At 44.9% G+C, this 24,029-nt stretch overlaps 2 protein-coding genes across 15 annotated transcripts in view; one reads left to right on the plus strand and one right to left on the minus strand.

Moving 5' to 3' along the window:
* Nucleotides 1-18,373, minus strand: part of LOC111248586 (uncharacterized) — a 108,103-nt gene extending 89,730 nt beyond the window's left edge. For 2 of the 14 annotated variants that reach the window (XR_015327262.1, XR_015327261.1), the window contains exons 1-3: nt 17,167-18,349; nt 2,503-2,725; nt 1,913-2,054 (exon numbers count right to left, since the gene is read on the minus strand). Coding sequence is in view for 2 of the 14 variants with exons in the window: in XM_086988287.1 (XP_086844413.1) it covers nt 1,913-1,972 (60 nt within the window). In the remaining 12 variants the exon portion in view is untranslated. Of the gene's footprint in view, nt 1-1,912; nt 2,055-2,502; nt 2,726-17,166 lie in introns of all 14 variants that reach the window. The other 12 variants (XR_015327265.1, XR_015327259.1, XR_015327263.1 and 9 more) reach the window with 9 other exon arrangements.
* Nucleotides 1-24,029, plus strand: part of LOC111248584 (phosphatidylinositol 3-kinase regulatory subunit alpha-like) — a 104,091-nt gene that overhangs the window by 36,929 nt on the left and 43,133 nt on the right. The window contains exon 2 of the mRNA XM_022801145.2: nt 15,389-15,628. The gene's annotated coding sequence lies outside the window, so the exon portion shown is untranslated. The remainder of the gene's footprint in view (nt 1-15,388; nt 15,629-24,029) is intronic.

Genomic DNA, 24,029 nt, shown 5'->3' on the forward strand with positions numbered 1-24,029 from the left:
AGCAACAACGACAACAACTGAAAAGGGTCCGCAGCGTACGGGATCTTCGTGCCAGTTGTCGCAACGGATAGAAGCGCCATCTGCAATAACAGCAATATCGACAAGCCGATGACAACGCGGCAGCAGCAGCAGCAGCAGCAGCAAGATGGTAAAGCCACACGACGTATCGAGTTGCCGTGCCTCAGAAAAACGAAAAGAGCAGCGCTAACGAAAAGTGGTGGCAAACCTGCAGTATTGCATGACCGCAACGGCATAGCCAATAGTGATGGCGGTAAACGACGGCCTGCGTTGTCGATGCTACTGTCTGTTATTGAAGACTGTCTGCTTCCTGTCGTCTGCTTGTTACGGTAAACGACTGTAAGTATGGCTCTAGCGTCTGTCGATGGTTGGAGGAGGCGGTAGCTGTTGCTGATCTGGCCGTGCTTATAATACAGCTGTGCTAATGGCCGGTCTGGCCGATATCTGCGTTGGCAACAGTGCACTATCAGATCAAGAACCGTGGGCGGCAGCCAGTCAACGAACGGTTTAACACACGGATGACACGCTACATATGGGTGCAACTCATAGGGAGGCTAGGGTTTGCGCAGGGCGTACTTGTTTAGCCGCTAACGCCGTTTCTGCTAATCGCGCTACTTTGCGACGCGATGAATCTTCATCAGCATAATCACTGCTCGAAACGAATCATCGTCCGAACGCGTAGGCGACTGCAAGGTGCAGGAAGGCAAAGGGCTTCCAAGATGCGAGTGCAGACCTGCGTTCAGACTACCGGTACACCCGTGCGATGTCGCTCGTTTATGTGCGTGTAGCAAACGAATGGGCAGTGTCTATAATGTACAATACAATGTAAAGAGAAAGATAACATCTTTGATAAAATTAGTATAGAAAGAAGTGAGGCAGTGAAAATGGTCTTTGTTCGTCCCTTTGAATATTCACGTCGTCTGCTAATGCGGACGCTGCTGTTGTTCCTTCTCCTGTTACATTGAGGGGAACTTTGAAAGAAAGAGAAGTTAATAGCGAGCTGCTTGTTTTTCAGTTAGCACACCGGAGAGGCTAGTGGCTGGCTGTACGGTGTTCTATAGATGGACGTTGTTTTGCGGAGTGGACGTATGTACGTTACAGCAATTGACAGTAAGGAACAAGGAGTAAAGGAGCTGGTGATCCGTAGACAACAACTAAAAGGGCGACGGATTGCCCATTCCGTCGCCTCGCTCCTCCTCGAAAAAATGAGTGAATATCGTATCTGGAATTAGCCGCTATTTCAGCCGTCATTGCGGCCACTACGCTGCGACAGCAGCAAGCTTCTATATAAACACAGTTCTAGGAACAAAAAACGAGAAGGAAAAACAAACAACAAGAGGGTAGGACAATTACTCCCGCTTCGACATTCTGATCAGTTCAGTCTTAGGTTACTCAGCAGTGGCTTATGGCTGGCAACCAGCAGCTTCATTGCCGCTTGCCTGCGTTTGTTCTGTAATGATAATCATACAATTTATTGGAAAAAAAAACGATGATTTGCCCTCCTCCCCAACACCGCTGCTAACGCACGACTAGTGCGTGCAAGAAAAGTACTGCAGCACGCCGCAGCAACACGAGTCGCTGGGCAATTTGACTCAACGTGGAGGGCATACCAATTCCAGCTCTGCTGTTTGTCTCCGGCAGACTGTTAGCTTTAGTCGGGTTCTTCTATCACAATCTGTCCAACTGGCCGGTCGGATTTCACCCGGCGTCGTCGTCGTCGTCAATTAGACTTCGCCCGCTAGAAACCGATCTTATTCGGTATTGCGCGATGATCATCGGGTATCAAGAAAGCGATCAGCGTAGCCGCTGGTCCAGCCGTGGACTGCATGATAGTCGCCATGTTAAAAACAAATAGAATAGTTGAATTTAGGTTGAAAAATCTACACCATATTACCTTCAGCAAGCATTCCGTAGCTATGACACGGGGCACTGTGATGCGTGGATCTATGCACATGTTGTTAGAAGTAATACTCCGAGAGCGATCCTGGGGAAGCGGAGCAAATCGTTGTGTACTTTCAATGCTAAGAAAGCGCGACCTAGTAAACGATTCGAAATGAAAAAAACACTCGGGTTGTCAAGCAACGGTTAACAAATCAAAACTGACCAAACACGGCGGCCGACACTCATTCTCTATATTGCACATTTATTTGCCAAATTTAGGATTTCGGGAGATTTTATACGGATTTTTACGAAAGTCGAATGATCTGTGCTTAAATATACCATTTATATCTGAAATAGGGGGTATCTGAGATAAGTATAGGACAAAATTGTTGAACTTTATGAGTCGCTTAGTATTTGTAGTAAATCGCATTTATAATCGCGTGTATCTAAGCATCAACGACAGGAAGAACACGACACAGAATGGAAGTACCGAATGATGGTACTAAGCAATGCAGTGGGCCATAATATTTTTTGATTTGTCAAAGTTGTCGCAAAAGTATCAACTTGTTCCATGCAAAGAATTTGTTCAGTGTTCTAGTTTACCTGTCTCTGGGTGCTGGTATGCTCCTCTGCTGTTCGTCCTTTCATGGCGTCGTGTGAGCTTTTTTGGGCCTGTGCTCGATTCTGCTGCAGTGGGTCTCATCGTTTTTCTTTCCCTTCGCCTCGTGTAGTTCACTGGCTTATTGCCCAGAGTCGTACGACATGCCCACAGAAACTTATCGACATCCGAAGTCTGTCAACGTTCCCATTATACTTTAGGCCTGAACTGGTGTCAATATCGTCATTAATTAGAACTCTATTCTACCGGAAAGCAGCCGGCAGGGCACCACGTTGGCTTATGCCTCAAGGACACTGATGTGTATGTATATACATGTATATATATATATATATATATGTATATAAGAGCATTCACTATGAAATGCGAAAAACATTAATTTCATTCTAAGTACTGATGCTACTAAATACCGGTGAGACATCTATCTTTATGTCCAAATGCGCATGTACTCTTTGAAATTTGTCACCGTCCATTCTGCTTTTTCAGTCGGGCTTTTTTATTAGGCGAGATGCTGTGAACCATCAAAAAAATTGGAAAATTCAAATCGTTTATGAATAGAAGCTCCGTCTTGTAACTCAGCGCTAGAGACAGTTTGTCGTATTGGATAAAGGTTGTACTAGTAAAAGCGCCGTAAGCAGTTGGTTGAGAAAAGGATTTGAGCTTAAAAATAAGTTCATGAGAGATTTCCTGCTAAAACGGGTAATGAAAGACTCATTTCAAAGTGCACAGGTTTAGTTTATGGAATATCGAATGAACAAGGCTTGTTTATTCGAGTCAAATTAATAAGATAAAAGATCAGATTTGAGAGAATTAGAAACAGAGATGTAAGGACACTTGTGTCTTAGTGGTCTCAAACAGCAACACTGAGTCATTCTTGCATCAAATTGTCACTTATAATGGAAAATTATCGCACATGGGTACATCAGTGAGTAAACGAGACGTTACCTCAAAGCAAATGTACAGCTGAAAAAATTATGATTAAATTGTGGCTAAATGAAGATGTTATCCACGACACCTTAATAGGTATATTGGTTTGTCGAATTTGGTTGAAATATAGTGTAAAAAATCCGAAAGTAACTTCGCAACATTAGTGAATAATAATAATAATAATGGACAACTTATTTTGCAGAACAACGCTCAGCTTTTGCAGCACGAATCACGGTGGAAAAAAATATATAAGTACAGTTGGAGGTCCTCTGTCATGTAGCATACTTTCTAGACATCGCTCCCACAGACTGCTATTTTTTTTTTATGATTTCCACAATTTTTTTTTTTGGAAAAATTATTGAAAGCTCAACATAGTATCGAAATTGCCTTTACACCCCAGACTTCAGCAAAATAAATAAGTTACCGTCCGAATGGCAAAAGATCACAGATAACAACGGTTGAAAATTTAAAAAAGACTATGCCTATGAAAAAGTTCTAGAAGTTAGTCTTTTATATAACGTTTCATACTGAACGTCTTATATATATATATATATATATGCCTATTTTACGAACTTTCATTCCGAGCGGGTAGCACTAACGGTGATTAGCAATGCTTATTATACTGGATGTCCGATTTGTGTGTTTGTAAATGCCCTAAAGAGTGACCTGCCTGTACGTATGCCGCAGGGACATGACCACGGTAACAAGTGGGTGATGTTTTCGTAAAATTCATGCTCATGTTCCAGGTGTAGACGAGTCGGTGAATAGTAAACGCGACTAAGCTAGCAGAAGCTTGTTGTATTTTACGATTTCGGTCAGTATTTTTTTTTTTTTTTATCTCTTGCTGCATCTGACAGTCCCATTCCGTATTCGCTATGGAAGTAGCACAATGTGGGGCGAATACGAGTGGGTCAGTAACAAAGCGAAGAGCGACCCGGCGTCTGCCATAGTTAACTATCACAGACAGCCTGGCTATGGCATTGGGTTAAATCAAACACCATCACCACTTGCTTGCAAATGTTATCAGTGATATGGATGACTTTTAGGACTTTTATTTGACCTTTAATTTAACCAGGGATCACAATGAGTTCGACTCAACGTTGTTTATAACAATCGATTTCTAACGGTCCACGATGGACGACTGGGTAGCCGCGCTAAGTGGCCGTCTATGCAACGCACACACAAATATATATATACATACATATATATTCATATAGTATACAAATAGAAACCTCAAAGTGGATAGGTCAATCCCGTTGATCGATAACGAACGACACTTATCTAATAATACGAACAAAACCAAACGCTATCGGATCGATGACGATTGGCAAATGCCATCGATAATTATTCGAGGTATCCTGATGCGTCAATGATCATGTGATCCCCGCAATTCATTTGGCTTGACGGTCGTATTGCGCGCTGACGCTATTGAATGATCTGCGCCGCTCGAACAAACAAAAGGCTTTGTATTAACTAGTTGCTGTTTCAGTGCGGCCAGCGTACTCATCTGGGTACCTCGAACCTTCTAGTCGTAGCGTACTGACAGTGAGGTAACGTTTTACCAAATTGCCCAGACCATCCAATGGGCCTTCCTCGCTACATCTACTATTGTTAAGTGACCACTTGTTGCTTCGTCAACTCCTATGCTCACTTGATTAACTAACTGATTTGAAATTTTCAAAATTTCTAGGTGTTATATATGCTGTACTATACAAAACATAGTTGCCCAGAAACAATTATTTCCTGGGCCTGACTGATTCATTTTTGTCCTTGACTGAGAGTACTGGTAATCGTTGTACGATATTGTAGGGTCGTATTAGTATCATCAAGTCACTGCCTATGACAACGTGGAAAGGTCAATGAACCTCAAATAGGTTTAGGTAAACGACGCTCATTTGTAAATTACTAATCATATGGCCAAGCTATCGGTCGTCTCGCAGTATGGCAGAGTCGATAACGCGCCAAATCGCCGCTGATGTTTAGGTGTATACCTCGTAATGCGCAGAGCACCAAAGTAAACGAAAAAAGCTAGACAAAATGATCCGTTGGGAAAAAAACGCTGGAACGCAGTATCAGAAAACACTGATCTAAAATATTAAAAATCGCCATTACCAAAAAAGCCAGCTTTTACATTGGGTAAACACTTGTGCGCCCGAATACAGCGCAGACTTATGACTGTAAAGATGCTAATGATGGAAGAAGGGGTGGAGTAATCTGTGCAATCGTCATCACCGAAAATCCGCCAAAAATAACTCAGTCGACTAAAATCCTTCGCTGGTCGTGGTGGAAATGTGTAATAGTTTTAATGGACGCATCAGTCAGGAAACAGATGTAGCGACATTTCTTCCTGAGCTACGTTAAACTGGTAATACATCGATCTGTGCACTTTCTTGTCCTATGTGCTATTGCCAAGGGGAAGCTATGTTTTACGATTGTACAAAAACTTTGGATTATAGATGAATAAGGTGTGAATAGCTCGTAATTATTAAATTGCCATGCCAGAATTGCATTAATTAGATAAGTATCTATTTACTATTCAGATAGTGGACAGGGTAAGAGGGTAACCCGTTCTGGATGTAGCTGCGCTCGACTGGTTGATTTCTCTAGTCTAGAACTGGTGTTCTGGCGTCTTGTACGGACATCGGCATTTGCTAGAAGACCAGATGCCCAGTTTACGTTATGAGCAATTATGGGCAGCATATGGCATATTTACTGATGGAGCTATCGAGCTTGTTGTGCATTGTGGAATTACAGCAACACGCAATCTAGCCAATCATCAATTTTTTTTGCAAACGTAAATAAGACTCGTGTACTAGCCGGGCCACATCTTTTGGCGGGCTCTGTGAAGAAAAATATTTCACTTGTATCATCGATCAATAAGGTCTGCTATTAGATCATCGATTTCTCATTAATAATAAGATATAAGCCGTGTGCCCGAATCTAGACATTCGCGCGAAGTGTTTTCAAGTAGATATTTGCCGCAAGAGAGCATATCTTGAGACTAAGGAAAGGACGAGGTAATATAAGCAGGAAACGTGCGCGAAATAAAAGTCGTTTGGCCCCAGGAGCGAGCGCGTTCACCTTACGATTTTCATTGGGGCGTCTAGAAAAACTTTCTAGCCGGAAATTGTAAGATACTGCAATCATTGGACACTGTGTAGGGCATCGTTGAAGACAGAGTGCAAGATTCCGTAGAATCCAGATGACCCGAATATCTCTCACTCTGTCTTGCCTTCCCTTTCCAAACATCCACAGCCATGTTAAGCAGAAGAACAGGTGGAGCTTGCTGCTTGAACATATTAGCAGAAGTAGCCAGGTGCGTGGTTTCCATCAAACCTGCTTCCTCCACTATCAATGCTATCAGCATGACGATTACTGGCTGAGGTCGGTTGGCTGTCTCGGACTCTGAGTAACTCAAACCAATGAAACCCGGGCAAGACGAAGTACTACTTGGACGTTGTGCTTTTATCAACAGAAGTTCAAGAGGACAACATGCAGACACAATAACTCCAGCGGACTAGATGCGTACAGACAGCCAGGCCAATTCTGTTCTGTCGCCTGCATATATATATATATTGTAGTTAGCTGGTTCACTACGGAAGTCTGTTGCCGTCGACAAGCTAAGGCCACTGGTAACACTAAGGGACAGTGATGTTTACTCGACCGGGAAGCTGCGAAGATAATTAATTACTCGCGGTAATTACTAGACTATGGCGAGAGTTGATGCGACAACGACGCCCACCATCGAAGAGCAAGCGAGAGATCGAAACAACAGCAATAGACAAACAGGGAAGAGGCGGGGGGGAAGGATAGTGAAATAGAAAGACACAGGACAAACGAGCTTAGAAGCACATCACCGGGGACAAGGAAAGGAGGAGATAAACGGTTCCCTTTTGATATACACTTTCTTGTTTGCCGTTGCGGTTTGGTACTTCGCTGACTTTATTATGCTGTGCGCTTCCTTCCTATCGCATTTGTCCTCTTTGTTCGCCTTCGCAGTACTGTGTAGGTATAAGGCCATTTTTTGTCGATGATAAATTTTATATAGTACTTATTCCTGTTGTGTGCGATCGTGCAATAATAATAATAATACGTGAGCGGTGATGGCAGTAGCAATTAACAAGGTCAAGCAGCCATATTCAGGCAGCGAGGTAGTCAAGCTTGAGCAACGTAGGTTCCGCACAATATAGTATAATATGATAGAGAGTTACTCGCATCAGAAGGCTACGCTTTGCCATCGACCCCTTAGATAGAACAGTAGCAATAGCGGAAGGCTGGAGGTGGACACAGGTAGAAAAACTTGAACATCATCTGTTTATTATTAATATTGCACTCGGGTTTATTCATCGTTTTAAAAGCCCCACCAATAGAGACTTGCTTAGGCTTCTCTTATTCTAGCGGCGGTCCCAGAGCAAAAGTCGCCATCGGAAGGCTCGCCTCTCTCCGTTATGGGTGGAGTCGCGTCTCTGCCCTATCATCATAGCAGGTAAGAAGTTCAGATGGTCGGTAGAAGAAAGGGTCTCACACCCACGGTTTCGTCACGCTTTAGGCTCTGTAGCAAGACACCCGAAACTTGCTTAAGCGCCGCGTCGGCGTCATTGCCACTTTGCCCTACCGATCATGGCCCATGGTGTGGCCACAATTGTGTTTTTTGTCCAAATAGCTTGTCCGAACTTTAGCAACGCGTCCTGGTTGCTTTTCGAAAACTCGGGAACGTCGGACAAAAGGAGGTATGTTTTAGTCGGAACGTAATATTGTAACCACAGGGCTCTCAAGTGCTCCTCGCAAGCCCAACGTCGTCATGGTGTTTCGCACTGTTTTGCTGTTGCTATTGTTTTCGTTCGGGCTTTTCTTGCAGCTTATATGTGTTTGTTCAGACGTTAATGTGTGCTCAACAGCTCAAGTAGTAGCAGTTAAACAAAGATCCGTCATAAACGAAGGCCAACAGAAGAAGAGGCGAATCTTAACGTTCAAATCAAATACGCTTATAATAGAAATATTAAAGGACATATCGTGACTTGATAAAAAAATTAGTAAAATGCACTATAACACCAATAGCGAACCTTCCACCGAATACAAGCACTTCGGCACTGTAATAAAAACGATCCGGTACCTATAACGATATAGAAGAACTACGTAGCGGCGCGGGCAATACGTGATCAGAATAGAACATAGATTATAGTATTACACATCAATAATGATCATAATAATACGAATACGGAAGTAGCAGTAATGGACGGTAACGGTAACTAGGCTTAGTGACTCGCTGACGGTAAGCGTCTTATTTTTTTGTCAAATGGTGCTAATAGCGATGACTATACTGATAGTACGTCGCTATGACAAACGTTTGCTTAGCCTTTGCACGTACCTTCCGCTATTCTGCCATAAATAATCGAAAGGGACCAATAGAAAAAAAACGAAAAACACCAACGGAGCCCCACTCATATCTATTCGTCTGTTTTGGTCATAAATCATTATCAGGTCATGTGACCCCACAGCAAACGTAATATGCAACGTTACGTGCCTCAGTCGTATTTAAAGCAGTCGTCTTCAAACGATTACATAGGCCTACAATATATATGTATATATACTGTAAAATTTTTAGCACTTCTTCAACGCATTGGAGGTACGACGTTTTTGATAAAGCTTGAATATATAATAAGGAGCTGTTGTAGAGCCATTTAGCCATGAGTACATATGTATGTATTGGGTACATACAGGAAGATAAGTAGGATTCGTTTGAAAGCCCCATGAAGGATTCGATTAACTAAACGCTTTTTATTTGAGCATTGATTACGGATAGCTTCTTAAATCTCTTACGGTGGCGACCTATACAGTCACTAGAGTGAAACGTATCATTTTATCGTTCGTTATTTAATTAACTTCAGAGTATTGTACTTTAGATGATACCAAGGTGTTTTATTATATTCGCAGTCTGGCTTAATCCAAACCATCGTTGTCTCAGGAGGACGGCTGGTATCATAGCATGCACGACATGCAAACAGACAACGCGTGCGCCACAGTACGACGCTATTATGCTAATACATTCGGTCTAGGTATAAAATATAGGGCTTTTTGCGTTGGTAAGCAGGTAGACGTTAAGCAGTCCTGCGTAATTCCTAGCCTTACTCAATTGCATATGCCGACACGAGTCAGATCAATGGTGGGTGACTATACGCATAGATTTTCATGTAAAGCTGTTATAATACGAAGCAAAGTAGCTAGCAAAGCTATATTAGCTGTGACACAAATGACATTACTATTTGGTAATATATAACACATATTATATATAATATGTATCAGACATTACAGTTTGAAGGCCCTGATCAGACGGGGGATTCAATAGGATCGAATCTACCTATCAGTCTGTTAGGTAACTGGATCTCTATGTATACACACGTAACGTACATGTGCGGCCTTGTCGTGCTGTGAAGATGACGTTCGTCTCAATCAAGTGCCCATGTGTCTTTTACACAATCAGTTGCATGCAGCCAGTTATCCGCTGGCTGGCTCGTATCTGTTTCTAAACAAACGCTGACGCAAGCATCAGCACAATAGTCGACGAGTGCCATACGCAGAAAACCGGTGAGGCACCCTAGACAGCGCTACGCTCAAGCACGATCGAAGTTCGAGGAGGCATAATGCTACTGCACTTTAACCGTTCGAATTGCTCGCACTGTTGCCGATTTGATGGTTGTCTCGATCGCGTTCTCGTCAGTTTGCTACTGCGCGCCGACGGCATTGCAGTAGTAGCAACGGCATCAGCAGCACCCCCACGTATCTGCAGCAGTGACAGGCGACACGGTAACTGACGCGGCAAAAACAACCAAGTCGGGGGCTTTTCCCACTTAGAGCAGCTATCGCCACAGCAGCAGCATCTCTAATAGCATTATCTATTTGCTCGTAACGAAACGGCAGCTTCTCATGGCTGTCGCGTAAAGCAGTTGGTCGTACTTGTCGTCGTTATTGTTGCAGCCATTATGGCTGCCTGCGAATTTGCCGATTTTTGCTCCACTGTTGTTATTGGATGCAGCTGCAGTAGCACTCGCAGTAGGTGGTGGTGGCGGCGATGAGTCGCGCGCGGCGTTCCACGGCGTCATCACCGTGATTCTTACTGGGGTGCCGGTATTGCCGAAGGTGGCTTTTCTTTTGTTTGCCGAAGGTCATTGCCGCCAGTAGCCATTGAAGCCATAGTGCAGACGCTAATGGTGTTCGATACGGCACCACAGTCACGACGGCTTCGAAACATATATGGAACCTGGCAGGAACGCCAGCGCTTCCTTTACCCTTTGCGTCCTCTCTGATTCAACATGTTTCTTCGTCGAGAATGGCGGAGAGCAGGAAAAGAACGAGTGCTCGAGCGTAAACACCAAATAACGGCAACACGATCGGCTAAAAGTTAAGTTGACTAGCTGGTTGCATCGAGCCCGATCAACAACAGTGACAAGAGCGGTGACGTCCGCTGCTCCCAGTAGGATCGTCTTCGCCACAGGTGCAGAACGCTTGTCTACTTCGCTTCGATTGATACCTCTTCTACTCAAGAGGGACAGCCCACTCGCAGCCGACTTCGGACACAGAATCAGAGTGGCAGCAGCAGCCGCGGTTGTGGAGATTCGTCTAACAGCAGAAACTATTGTTTCAGATCTGTCGACGAACAGTTGCGTTGCTTTTTGATCCTTGTGCTACTTCGAGCTTTGTTTGTCATCTTCTCTTTATTATCTTTGCTGTTATACGACTAAACTAATGGTACTGGCAAAATATGGCTGGACGTACGTGCGAAGCCACATACATATTTACCTATCCACCCATCGTATTATACAGCCATAGCGTTGACGACGAGGACCTCGATAACACAGGTCAACAAAGTAAGAGAGCCAGAAAAAAGCAAAGATCGCCCCGCAGTTCATACTTGCGATTTGTAGGAGCACCTACTTTCCGCCCACCTGCGTCTATCTCATCTTCTTTGCTTGTTCTGCTGATCTGTCTGTGCCCCTTTCGTGGCAGCGGCCGCTAGTCCTAGCATTGGCAGCCAGTTTCACTTCGCTGATTTTGACTATAGCCCTGATTTTTCATCATCAGAAATTAATTAAGATGACGAGGTTTGTTGTTGGGCTGGTTGTCGTTGGTGACGATGATGTAACGATAATCTTGGTGCTTATGTACGTGATGGTGATGATATCAGTGATCATCAGGGGGACGATAATGTTGGTGGAATTGCTGATAGACCCCGTTATTGACCATTGTCCGATGAAACAGCATAGAAACAGGCAGTCAGACAGGCGACAGGACGGAATAAGCTTTCCCTCATTCACGACTTAACAAAAAAAAACAAACCTTCTTCATTCGGCCGACTAAATCTCCCTCTGTAGGTAGATGTAGCCAATAGCATTGCGTTAATATAGCTACCAACCGTTAGCTAATGTAAATTCTAATTATTTATTAGAAGAATTATTAGAGAAAGTATAATGAAATAATTCATAAACAGTCAATTGCGATATCTCCAACGCTTTTTCCTACGACGGAAACACTTGTGTACACATCTGTACGTATATCTAGAGCAGATGGCTTCTTCTCTTCAAACACGGTTAGAGGATACACGAACCCAAATTGAAGGCAACAATACCCCTCCCTCCCTCCCCTTTATCCTGCGCCGATACGCTCTCCTGATTACCACACAGTGACAGTATATACCGCTACTGTGTCTGGAACAGTATGGCTATTTTCGTATTAGTCAATCGTCACCCTGATTAGGGTTGTTGTATTCAGCGACGCCGTTTTCCCTCTAGCCGTTACATCTCCGGCTCCATGGTTTTTGTTGTCATTGCGGCTGAATACAATTTGCGTGTCACTAAATCTGTCGTCACACCCTTCTGCTGAAGTTGCGTAGCTGTTCCATTACCGTCATTGTTCGACGACTATCATGATCATCATCATCATTGTTATTGTCGACAATACACTGCATATTCGTTCACAATGTTGTCTGCTTTTCGATGGCTTGTTGTCTCTCTGATCTCTGTCGTACTCACTGGTTTTGCCGCTAATTCAGCGCTATCATCGTACTCGTATTCCCTATATTGTTCCTGTATTAGTTCTGCTTCTACTCCAGATTTTGCTATCGATAACCGCTCATTGCTATCAAGCTAACTATTACCCGGCCGTTACCGTTGTATAAGCCCAATTTCGTTTTTCTTTTCGTACTTTTTTAGAATCCTCGAAATGTAAGCTTTCTTCACTACTCTATAATTGTTCAACTTAAATAAATGGCCTTTTTTCAAGTTTTACTGTTATCGCAAGTCAATGATCGCACTATGGAATTTATTGTCTATTGACGTACGTGTTCTTCCGTTGATTTTGGCCATCGTTGCACGTCAATGTTATTAGTATCATCGTTGTGGTTGTTTTTGAGATGCTGGTGGTTGTGCGCGTGGGACCGTTCGACTTATGAAATAAGTCGAACTATCATGAAATGATAGTCACCTCTCCGCTCAATTAATGGACAATAGGCCTTTTAATAAAAATCCAATTAATAATACGTCAACTGCTTGAACGACTGGCCGACCGTAGCGGCGTGCCACTAGCTGAGGCGACAACGACGTTCGACTTCCTTCGATTAGTTCGCTCGGCATCAAACGCACACGCGACGGCACGCCGCCGCCGCGGTCGTCGTCTGCGTTACCGACGCTGAAATCGACGGCTTTGTTGTCGTTGCCATCACCCAGCCGCTACACCACGGATGTTTGCATGCAGCTTCCACAAGATATTAGTGCACGATAGAAAATGCGTTCGGCGACTATATAAGAAATGTACAGGGAATGTTTAGTTAAACGGCCACGTTGTCTTGGCACATTTCTTTCGATGTCCGTGTACTTCAATGGCTCCCAGTTTGCTAGTCGACCAAACAACAAACAGTTTATGGGACGAAAGGCCCAGCTACCGATTCTTCTGTAAAAGGGGGAAATGAGCGAGAAAGAAGTTATTACGGGTTGAGGAGGCCGCAGTACGAATAAACGCTTGACCGGCTGGTTAATTAAATAGCCGAACCTTCTATTATGGCGGCTGCTTTCACTTCGTTGCATGATCGCTGGTGCGCTTTGATATTCGCGTCGTACCGAGCACGTCAAAACAAGCACATTGTAGTATACGAAATGTATGGTGGAGCGACATTTAAGTGTGTACCATACGAGACTGAGAAAACTGATTGAAGAAGGTTATTAAGGTTATACAGTATGGACTTGCCTGGCCCATTCGTGCAGCGACGGAACTCTGCGGGGGCATTGCACAATACAATGCTCCATAGTTAAAGCAGCAATGCAAATAACTTACTCGTATTCAATTTCGTTCGGATAAACAAAGCACGCAATATTATGGAATATAATGAGATTGATAACGTCGTAAGTACGATACGATAACAATAATGCTGACAGTGGAAAAAAAAAAAAACTGCCGACTTTTATAGTATTACAATTAATAATAGTGGCTGTGAAATAGATCTCGCTCAGTTAAGTTTGTCACGTGTTCGACTAGCCGTTCCTATTAACGACGGTATGACCATGATTAGCTCTAACTGTAAAAACGTGATCCGCGAAGGGGAAGGCGCCGTCGCTCACCCTCCTACCGTCACGCCAAAGCTCCCCTCCCTGTTCTGCTACCCACTGTGATTTTCCAATTGCGCCTGGCTGAAACGTAATGTTCGTTGGCCAGATAACTACTTTGGCCATCCGTACTGGATGCATTAAACATATCCATCTTTTCGAGATCGCCCTTCAAATAGCGTTTCTATTCATTCACGTTAAAGAGCGCCGAGATGGCTGATTAAAGGTCATGGCCGGAGGCAACTACTAATGCGTGGAAGGGGTGACGTATATATATATATATATATATAGTTGTGGTCGGGCAAGCCACTAGCGTGTTCGTGAATTATTACTATTCAGTTAGTCATATAATGCCAAGTTATTAATAAGTCGGTATTATGTCTTAGGCAGCTGGTGGTAGGGTGTATCGTACTCGAATTGACTAGTATGCTACATGTCCTATGCGGGACTGTCGTTATCAAGGCACACTTCTCTAGTAAGCAGCTTTCAACTTTAGTAGTTGGGCCAATTGCGCTGACTGCTGACGAAAATACTCACCATATACGCCAGATAGATAGATAGATATATGTATATAAGCATTAGCAGATTCTCATCAGTATTCCCCATTCTGAAAAATGACCCCTTTCATGGCTATAAGCTTGCACATTGTTGTTGTCATGATATTGCTGCTGCTGCTGTTGCCGGTTCCATGGTTTCTTCCGCTATTTTTCTCTTCATTGCTTCGTTGGGCCTGTTTTGACTTTTGTAAAAGGACTGCATGAAGAAGAATTGTGCGTAGGCAACAATAACAGCAGACAAGCGGCGTTGCATCCGTCCGACGTGTTCAAACATGTCTACAGCTGGCGTCGTACGAGCGGTTGACGCGATTCTATGATGGCATCTGATCTATTGATGGTACTTGATTGACGTGCATGGCACAAACATGACTTCGTAACATGATTTCGCAAAGTGGCTTTTAACTGAATCCACGTGTACATGGACACGAACTATATTGGAGGACATCACTGACAGCGATCGAGTCACAATGTCTAGGTAGCTAAGATTTTCACCGACCAATAACACTTGCTGTAAAAATGTCAGCAAAGTGACATCGGGCTGTCCAGTCCCTTTTGACATCACAGGTTTTTCTTCAATTTAAGGGCTGTGCCAACCTGGCTGGAAACAGCTGAAATTATAACATACTGCCCTGTCGATATTGTGACACGTGTAATTTCCCGTAAAAACAATTCAACAGTAACTTAAGAACGGCCTATACTAGCAGTTTGTTTGTTAGCTAATAATGTTTTCAATAAAATAAGACGTTTAACATTACGATTATTGTTATAATTATGATTTTCTCTTTTCATTGTTCTAGAGTGGCGCGAAGTGTCAGTATGCGAAGCCTGTGAAGCCGCACATTCTTTGGGTCGACCCTATTCATCAGATGCTCGCCTAAACGAGTAGATGCTGCAGCTAGCGTCATTTGCCGATTCGCCGGCACCACTGCCTCTAGGACCGGGTGTCCGTTAACCATCCGGAAACAAGGTTTCGTCGTTGTCAAGAACTTCTTCCAGCTGGCACCATAGAACTTCCGGCGATACTCGATACCAGTGTGGTAAGCAGATGATAGCACACGTTTTCATGAAAGCCATCTGATTTTCTTCTGCTGCACGCGTACGTCTTACAATAGAATCTAGCCGAGAACATGAATGCCTCGTCTTTATCTCTTAACATACAAGATACGTACACAAATCCAACCTGGTACACTCACGCACAGAATTGACAGTGGCTCGTCGATCAACAAGTGTCCCTCTTTTCGTCTTATAGAGCCACGTGTGTGAAATGTCAAAAAGATAAACGATAGGCACGTGGACACGCATTGATCAATGCGCTATTGCTAATTCTGCCAATGATCACATTCGTTTCATATCTGTAGTGCTAAACCGAATCAACAAACGGAAAATATCTTTTTCCACTGTCGTAGCTCACATTTCTGTGTGTCGCTCCCTTGAAAAAGTTAAAATACGATGCAAACAACAAAATCTCGCTGGCTAACATCGGTACAGGTCCGTGGACGAAGGTGTAGGTATGCGAACCTACTCTAGGGTATTTCATAAATACGGTCCGTAACGGAGACAAAAGACGACTTGCGCGTCGAAGCAGTAGCAGCAGCAGTCGCAGAAACGATAACTTTAATAGCAGCGGGCCACTGACGACGACGCTCAACGGACGCTCAGCTGGTTGCAACGGTTAGAACACCCACAGTGACTGAACCCTTCTTCACGGGTAGTATTATTTCAATGGGCCTGAACACTATTCGCACCTCGTCATGAGGGCAGAACGATTTTAAACCTTTGTCCTGTACTCTCCCTATCGATTATATGAACACCCCACACGATTCTATGCAAGCGGCAATGGCGTGTGCGGTTTCCACCACTAACATCAGCCGACAGCATCATTGTCATGGTAGTAATAATCGACCACAGCACTTCTGGATGGCGCTTATATATATATATATATATATATAGCCCAAAAAACTACGAATAGTGGTAGCTACAGTCAGCAGAACGGCGACAATAGCCGGAGTGGTTGTGGTTAGCGTGCTATGGCGGATGATAGAACAACAATTTTACCATGTAAATTTCCTCTCTTCCCGAACCACCTGTGTACCTGACGCGTTTAGAATATGAAATCTATCCATGATATTGGCAAATGATTGCGAGCAGGGCTAAATTGGAACGGTACATCTGATGCAGTAACAAGCGGTCGAGCATAGTCAATCATTCACGTTGATCATGTACTGATTAATTTTGTCTGAGTCGGCTTGATCTTCTTAATCGATCACGGTGATTCGATCGCCCTAACTAATGGCGATCTCACTCACTTATGGGGCATATCGATTGACGACGATCCGACCAATTGATCCAGCCTTTAGAGCTTTTGATACGGTGCTCGTATACATGTATACATCAAGATACATATAGCATTTTCAATGAAACGGGATTCAGATTCCACGGTTGAAACGGCTGCAGATTTTACTATTGATGAATACTTGCACGAAGCTTGCTCTGAGCGAGTATCTACTAATCATTTGCACGCAATTTAGGATATCTGAAAAACTCTCGAGTGTTAGTAAAACAACAGCAAAAGTACCTGTCTCGTCGATGAAGCAAAACTGCTAGAGGGCTGCCAGGAAGCGGATCTGGATTTTTCGCTGAAGACGGAAGGACGGAGCTGGACTGTCAGCACGCACAGTTTCATGCAAGAAATTCACGTGCATCTATTGCATTTCCGCGTGCTAAAGAAGTAGAGAAAGCCGACTAGGTCAGCATACTAGACATGGTGCCGCACAACAGCGAGAATAATGCAGACACAGGCGGCTGAGTACACGATACAGATCAGCATGTTGCTGCTGCTGGGTCGAATGCTACACTAGACCGGGTCGGCGTTAATGGGCAAACAGCAATCGCTCGGTGACTCGTTACGGTGTTTTTCTACCGGACGCTGTCCTCTTGGCTGTACACACGTGTTCTTGTGCAGATTACGTTTAGACCTCCTTCGACAGTTAGTAGGGCCACTGGACGACGACGCTAGTGACTACTGACTCTGCTTCACATCTAAAGTGCGCTACATGTGACTGCGCAGTACGTACCACACCGCACAACTACAGGCAGGGAAGCATTTCTGACACGGTCCCCATGTCCTTATTGTTGTCGTCGACGTTGTTGCTATTGTAGTTGTTGTTGTTGACGTCGTCGTGGAAGCCTTAAATCGGCAGCGACAAGAAGAAACAAAGAACCTTTCCTACATCGGGGGCGACTGCGGGGGCCACAGTAGCAATGGCGACAGAACTATTTAGTCGTAAGAAAGCTTCGTTTCATCTGCTTTCTGACACTCTTTGTGATTTGCTTTTTTCCTGCAGCGCATAGCATTGACCTATAACGATGAGGATGACGACGACAAAAGAAAAACCTTTCCGCTGAGGGAACAGTGCAGCACCGTTAAGATAGACTGGCTGAGCACGTTTTTGCAAGAGATAAAAATCTCCATGAAAAAGATGTGAGCGAAGCGCTCGGTCTGCTGACATTGGCGTTGCCTTTTAGTCAGTTCTCTGTATTCATTGTCGGAATTGTCGTAATCGTGCAGTAAGTGGCTAGCCTGGCGTGGCCTACCCTATCTTCTTGGCCTGTCTGTCTTCCTTAACGTTCTGCTGATACCATCGTCAACTAAGCTATTCGTAGTATTACATGTAGTGGCCGTGATGCTAGTTCACTGAGATGGCGATTCAAACAACGCTAATAGCCGTAGATTCTGTCTGATCTCGCGGCCGCGCCGACGACGAAGAAGAAGACGGCAGTAGCCGCTGCAGGAAGATCGCTTCTGACAGCCGCTGCTGCTGCAGCAGCCCTCGCCGGACCGAGGTGGTAAGGGACTGACTGGACAACCAACAAGACAGAGCGACAGGCAGTTGTGCGAGAGGCTACTTCAGTAGATAGCGTTAAATAAGCAAAGAAACAGCGATTTGTTTGCATAAACTACTCTGATGGTAGTGCATATTCGCAGCGGCGCTGGTATTTGTGGTGACAACGGCGGCGGCGGCGTCGGCGGGCCAGTAGCAGTGGAGAATTGTCGCACGAGGAGTTCATGCGACGGCTAGTGCTATCAACTCATACAGACAGCCATTGCAGCGGCTTTGCTTTTAGGGAACCAGAGCTTGGATCAAACGAGTCGAGCACATTTTGCGTTGGCAAAAACCCCACACGTACTTACACATAGGCTACGGTTCACTGTCTGAATATTCCATAGCTAGGACACGCTCGACATACGGGGCTCGAGCGCGTCCCTTTAGTTCTAGTGGCACTAGCATTAAGTAGGACAACACGTTGACTGACAGAAATAACCCGTCGTAAGTATAGCGTAGGAAATGCTTATATCAGAAACAGCAGCAAAACAAGTAGCGACGGTCTTCTCGGACCTGTACTGAGACAGATCAGAAGGTACACGAGTATCGTTGAAGAGGCGCCATGCTGCTCGGATCATGCAGGGGACAAGATAAACACCACGTCAGTGTACACAATAATGTACAAAAATGTGTCTACGAGTAAACCAATCAGGCCACATCGATGCTAAATGTAGTTACTACGTGAGCGTATTTTTTAAAGGTTTAAGCTAGAGAGATAAGAAAGCAAATGAACAGAAACGAGCGTAAGGGCTGTATCCTTCCGAATATATCTAGACCTTAATGATCAATCGAGTATATAAAGAAATATGCTTCTCGTCATGCATCTTCTGTTCATTAACTGCTTAATTTCAGTCATTATAGTCACTATTGCTTCATCCTGAACATCGTGCCCTGATTACGCATTACACTTGCGCTTAGTGCCACTGCGATTACTAGAAAATAAGCGCCAGAGTGTTGAAGGTCGCAAGCTGACACTCAGAAAAGTCTATAGTTTTATTCTGAATTAGGTTTGGGCAGGTCTAGATGGTTCCGGAAAGGGTGGAAAAACTCTTAGTCGACATTGGAAAGCGTGGATCAAAGAAGTCTTGAACTGTACAATCTCTCACACGCAGCCCGTTGCGAGCATAGATGTCAACTATCGCATGTCTAATATAGATAATCGCGTACAGACCCTGGGCGAAAGGTTAAAGCGTTGGCCGTTTGTCCGGTTCAGGACAGATAGCCTGTAAAGAAAGAGATAATGGCTTAGTTTCACGGGTGATGGAATTATTAACGATGCGATAGAAGAGCACCGGGCTTTCACTCCGGATGGGAACCGATTCAAATAAGGTATGCTCAAGGCACAGGAGATAGACGTCCTGTCGATAGCTATCCGATCGAAGAACCGATAGAGCTCAAAATCTCTTGACCTTCGCCTGCGAGCGGTATCGCGGCTAGTGTGACCCTTCTCTCTACAGTACTATATGGTAGCTAGAGAGAGTGAGGTTCAGCCGGTATATGGATGTGACTGCATCACTGAATCTGTTACCCACTTCTGCTTCGTTCTTCTCTCAATTCGTTTACATTCTCAGGGTTCAGGTCCCTAAGGTATTTGTTTTCGAGTTACTGTGACTGCTGCTTTCTTGTCTAGCGCTCTAACTCGCTGAATTGCTGGCCTGGACTGGCAGACGCTTAACGGCGCTCGCCCTTTGCCTCAAAAACAAGTGGAAAGCTGATGGAGCTAACAGATCTTGAGCGGCAGTGCTGGTAAAGGCGTTGCTGATAATGGTGACGACGACAAAGCGGCAGCGGCGAGTTCGAGCTCTCAGATAAAACGGGTACTACGGAATGATGAGTGAGTAAGCACTGATTGCGATAATCTCTTTTATATTAGAACTGGCTAGCTGCTAGCACAGGTCTGACGGCCTGTCACGCCCTGTAGTCGCTCGTTTAGTCCCCCTCATCTTTCTGTTTTCTTTTGTTCCTTCGCAGTTCATAGATGCGAGGCTGGCGTAAACAATCGACTCACCGACGAACCGGTCGCTCAAGCTACAGCCAGAGGCTGCTTGCAACGCTTTGCGGCTGGTTGTTCGGTAAACCATGTGGGGCGATTTGCAGAAGGAACAGATTGGCAGAGGGGAGCCGACAGCCAGCGACCAGCTAGCGACAGTCAACCAACAGCAGCGAGAAAAAGAGAAAGAACAAAAGCGAAGAGAATTCGCTTGCTGTTAGTGAGGCAAGGGGCGAAGGAGGTTCATGGGGTACAGCAACTTCTATAGCCGTTTGACCCCCGGGCAGGCGAGCAACGAGCCTAAACGCACTTATTCGGCTCTCCAGTTCATGGGTCGTGCTGGTCAGCTGTCGTCGTTCAGAACTACCAGAACTACCTCCCATGTTTCCTCATGCTTAGTACGTAATATCCCGCACACAATGCTGGGTTTTGCGGGCTCATTAAACAGCCATTTCATATCCGTAACCCAGGGGAGTTTCAGGGATGTAACGAGTTGAAGCTTGAATGAGGCCATCGGCTATGCTTAAGGCCCGTTGAGTCAAAACAGCCAGTCGGAACTTCGAAGATTAGACATAACAAACGCCGCCCGACATAACATGCGATGCTCCAAGCAAGGCTGTCCGAGTTCCTTCCCCCCCCCCCCGCCCCCATTTTCCTTTCCTCTTCGCCGTTACCACGCCACCTTTCTAACAAGATACAAATGAGAGATTTTTTTTACCTAACCGGCTAAACCAAAATTAACGAATTCCTTTACTACAACTACTGGACCAATCTCCTAAGTTAGAAACGGTTACGAGTACCCTTTCCATTTAGCTGTACTTGGCCCAATAGTCTACTAGTAAGCGATAAAGGGACAAAATGTAGGCAACAATTTGGAATTTTGGGAGATTTGTGGAACTTAACCCACCAATCAGTGAAATTCCTGGCCAACCGTGTTGTTCCCATTAAACCAACTGCATATTGCTCCTCCTGGGAACGTTGAAGGCGCCTCGCTGAACGGACACTCGCATACAGCAGTGTACTCTCTACAGCAATACCACCTTAGTCAGACAGCATAGGGTCATGGCTGGTTTGTATGTCTGACACTGGCGTAAAGCTCTTATGTACGATGTGCTGCCCTACCTACTTCGATAGTCTCCCCGACCGGGCAAATGCTGCTGACGAAATAGAACATCCGTCATATTCATTTCGCTCCTTTGTTAATGGTTACAGAGTCCATAAGTGCGCATACATAATAGTAAATTTAGAAAGTTTAAACATTAAATTACGAGGGCAAAAATTCATAGGCCGGAAGTAGAGCCACCGCCAATAGCATGCTCAAGGTGCGACGACCTCCTAGGTTAGTTACCTGACTAGCCTATTCTAGTTTACGCATATATGGAGTATAGAATCATGTCAGGTCTACATAAAATCGTCCACTGTGGCGTTAGCGACCAAAAATGTCATTTGGCTATTAACTGATGTTAATATCCAAATTACTGCCACGAGGGCTGCTGATGCCGACGAGTAAATTCGAAAAGGTGGAACGCATCAGTAAGAGCAGGTAGTCAGCAGCAGAGCATAGGTTCTGCAATTGTTCGTGTGCAAGAGACGTAAGCAGCAGGCTGAATAGCTGACTGACTAACTAGATGGGTAGGTGGGCGTATGGGTCTGGGTGTTGCGTTGATGTTCTCGTCGCCAGCAGCTGCTTTTTCAGCCTCTATGTTGTATGACTAAAGCCGCTGCTGTTAGTGGTGGCAGTGGATGAAACCGGATGTCCTACCGGAAGTTAAAAAAAATTCGGGAGAGAAGACTCAAGGCGGCAGGACGATACTCGAGGGGTACGACGGCGAATACAAAGCTCAAAGTAGGCTTCGGTTACACATGTGGCAGCGATAGTAGTTGTGCTGCACAGAAATAGAAAATGAGCTTTTGCAAAATACTCTATGACATATAAACTCTTCAACTACGCCTAAGTAAAATTAAAAGGGATGTCAGAGATGGCGTACACGCAACTACAACAATGAGAAATGAAAAGATCTGTTCGAAAGAATCGTTATTGAGTAAACAGGATACAATGTGACACAAGAGATGGACCAAACACCGGCTAAATAGATAATTCAACGCAGGTCAGGTATATGTACGGAAGGAGCACACATATATATATATATATATATATATATATATGTGTTTTTTCACTTACTCATAAGTTTTACATTTATTCGCTAATATATTGTATACTAAACATCCCGATAACATACAGACTGCTGCTTTTGTACCTTACACGTCCTGAAATCCACCAAAATTTTTCAAAAAAAAAAAGGCGAATTCATGACTTGCATTGAGATCAATCTACGCCACCGAATCAAAATGAAAAAAATTCGTTTGCGTATTCATTCAAGGTTTTGTTTTTTGCTCTCCGCATTTACTCCTTTTTTCTCCTGTTTTTCCAACTCCTGCAACGTCGGCGCGAAAACAACAGCTAGCAACCGTGTGAAAGCTGCTGTGAATGCTTTCGATGAGAACCAGTACAGTCAACGTTACGACGACGATGATCATCATGAGACGACAGAAGAACACATTAGAACGAAGTAGAGCATAGCAATATAGTAATACAAAGCGGGCTAAAGGAGACGCCAGCGGGTGAGATTCAGCGGCGACCGAGGCCTCCATACCTCTGCTATTCTTCTCCAGGTACCCCTTTGACGGAGAGAGCTCGTCGAGCGCGTCCCATCAAGCACACCGTTTTCCCTATCGTTCAAAGACCACTCGACTTGCTGCCTGTCTAAAACTTTGGTGTGGTTGGCCTAGCATCGCTGCCGGGCGCTTATTTTCCCCTAACCCCCTGCAACAAGGGGTTCATCAGCCATGAGTTACCTCCATCAGCAGGCGTACTGCCATCCAACCAGCCCTGGCCAGCTGGTTAGCAGGGTCAGATATCTAGGCAGCCCCCCACTACCAGCATAACGACAAGCATCGCTCAGCGCACACTCTGCCTTTACCCTCCGCCGCTGCTGTTGCTGGCGCCGCCGTCTCGCTGACAAGCATTCGCTCAACATCTATCTCCCTCCGAAATGCATCGTACAACGCTGAACAACTAAGCAACCCACTACCCCACCGTTCGAGCACGAGCGCTGCCACTCCGACGACAATTACTGCGCTGCATATTGTTCACTCTATTCAGACACCCACTAATGCCGGCTGTGACGGTGGGTAGGTAGTCTAGACGCTTAAAAAAGTGCTTCTCATACCTCCATCACAGCGCTCCGTCGAACTGTAGTACTCTACTGCTCCGGCTGCCGCAACTACCGCCCGCTTTCCGCTTGTTCGTGTGGGTTTTAATTGCAAAAACCTTTCTTTCTCTCTCTCTTTCGCCACCCCCGGCCCAACCCCGAGGACAACTTCTGCACCCGTAGCGTCGGGGTAGGCAGGCTGGGCTAAGCCTAGGTGAATTGGGCTGGGCTCAGCTGAACGGGGCTGGACCCGCGCATTAGACAACCTCGAATCTGATAAAAGGACCATATAGCGGGTCGGTCGACTGCTTGGTTGGTTGGTGGGCGAATTCGAGATCGAGCTGCTTGGTCC

This window comes from Varroa destructor, unplaced genomic scaffold (assembly GCF_002443255.2).
Source record: "Varroa destructor unplaced genomic scaffold, Vdes_3.0 BEIS01000004.1, whole genome shotgun sequence".
Classification (NCBI taxonomy): domain Eukaryota; kingdom Metazoa; phylum Arthropoda; class Arachnida; order Mesostigmata; family Varroidae; genus Varroa; species Varroa destructor.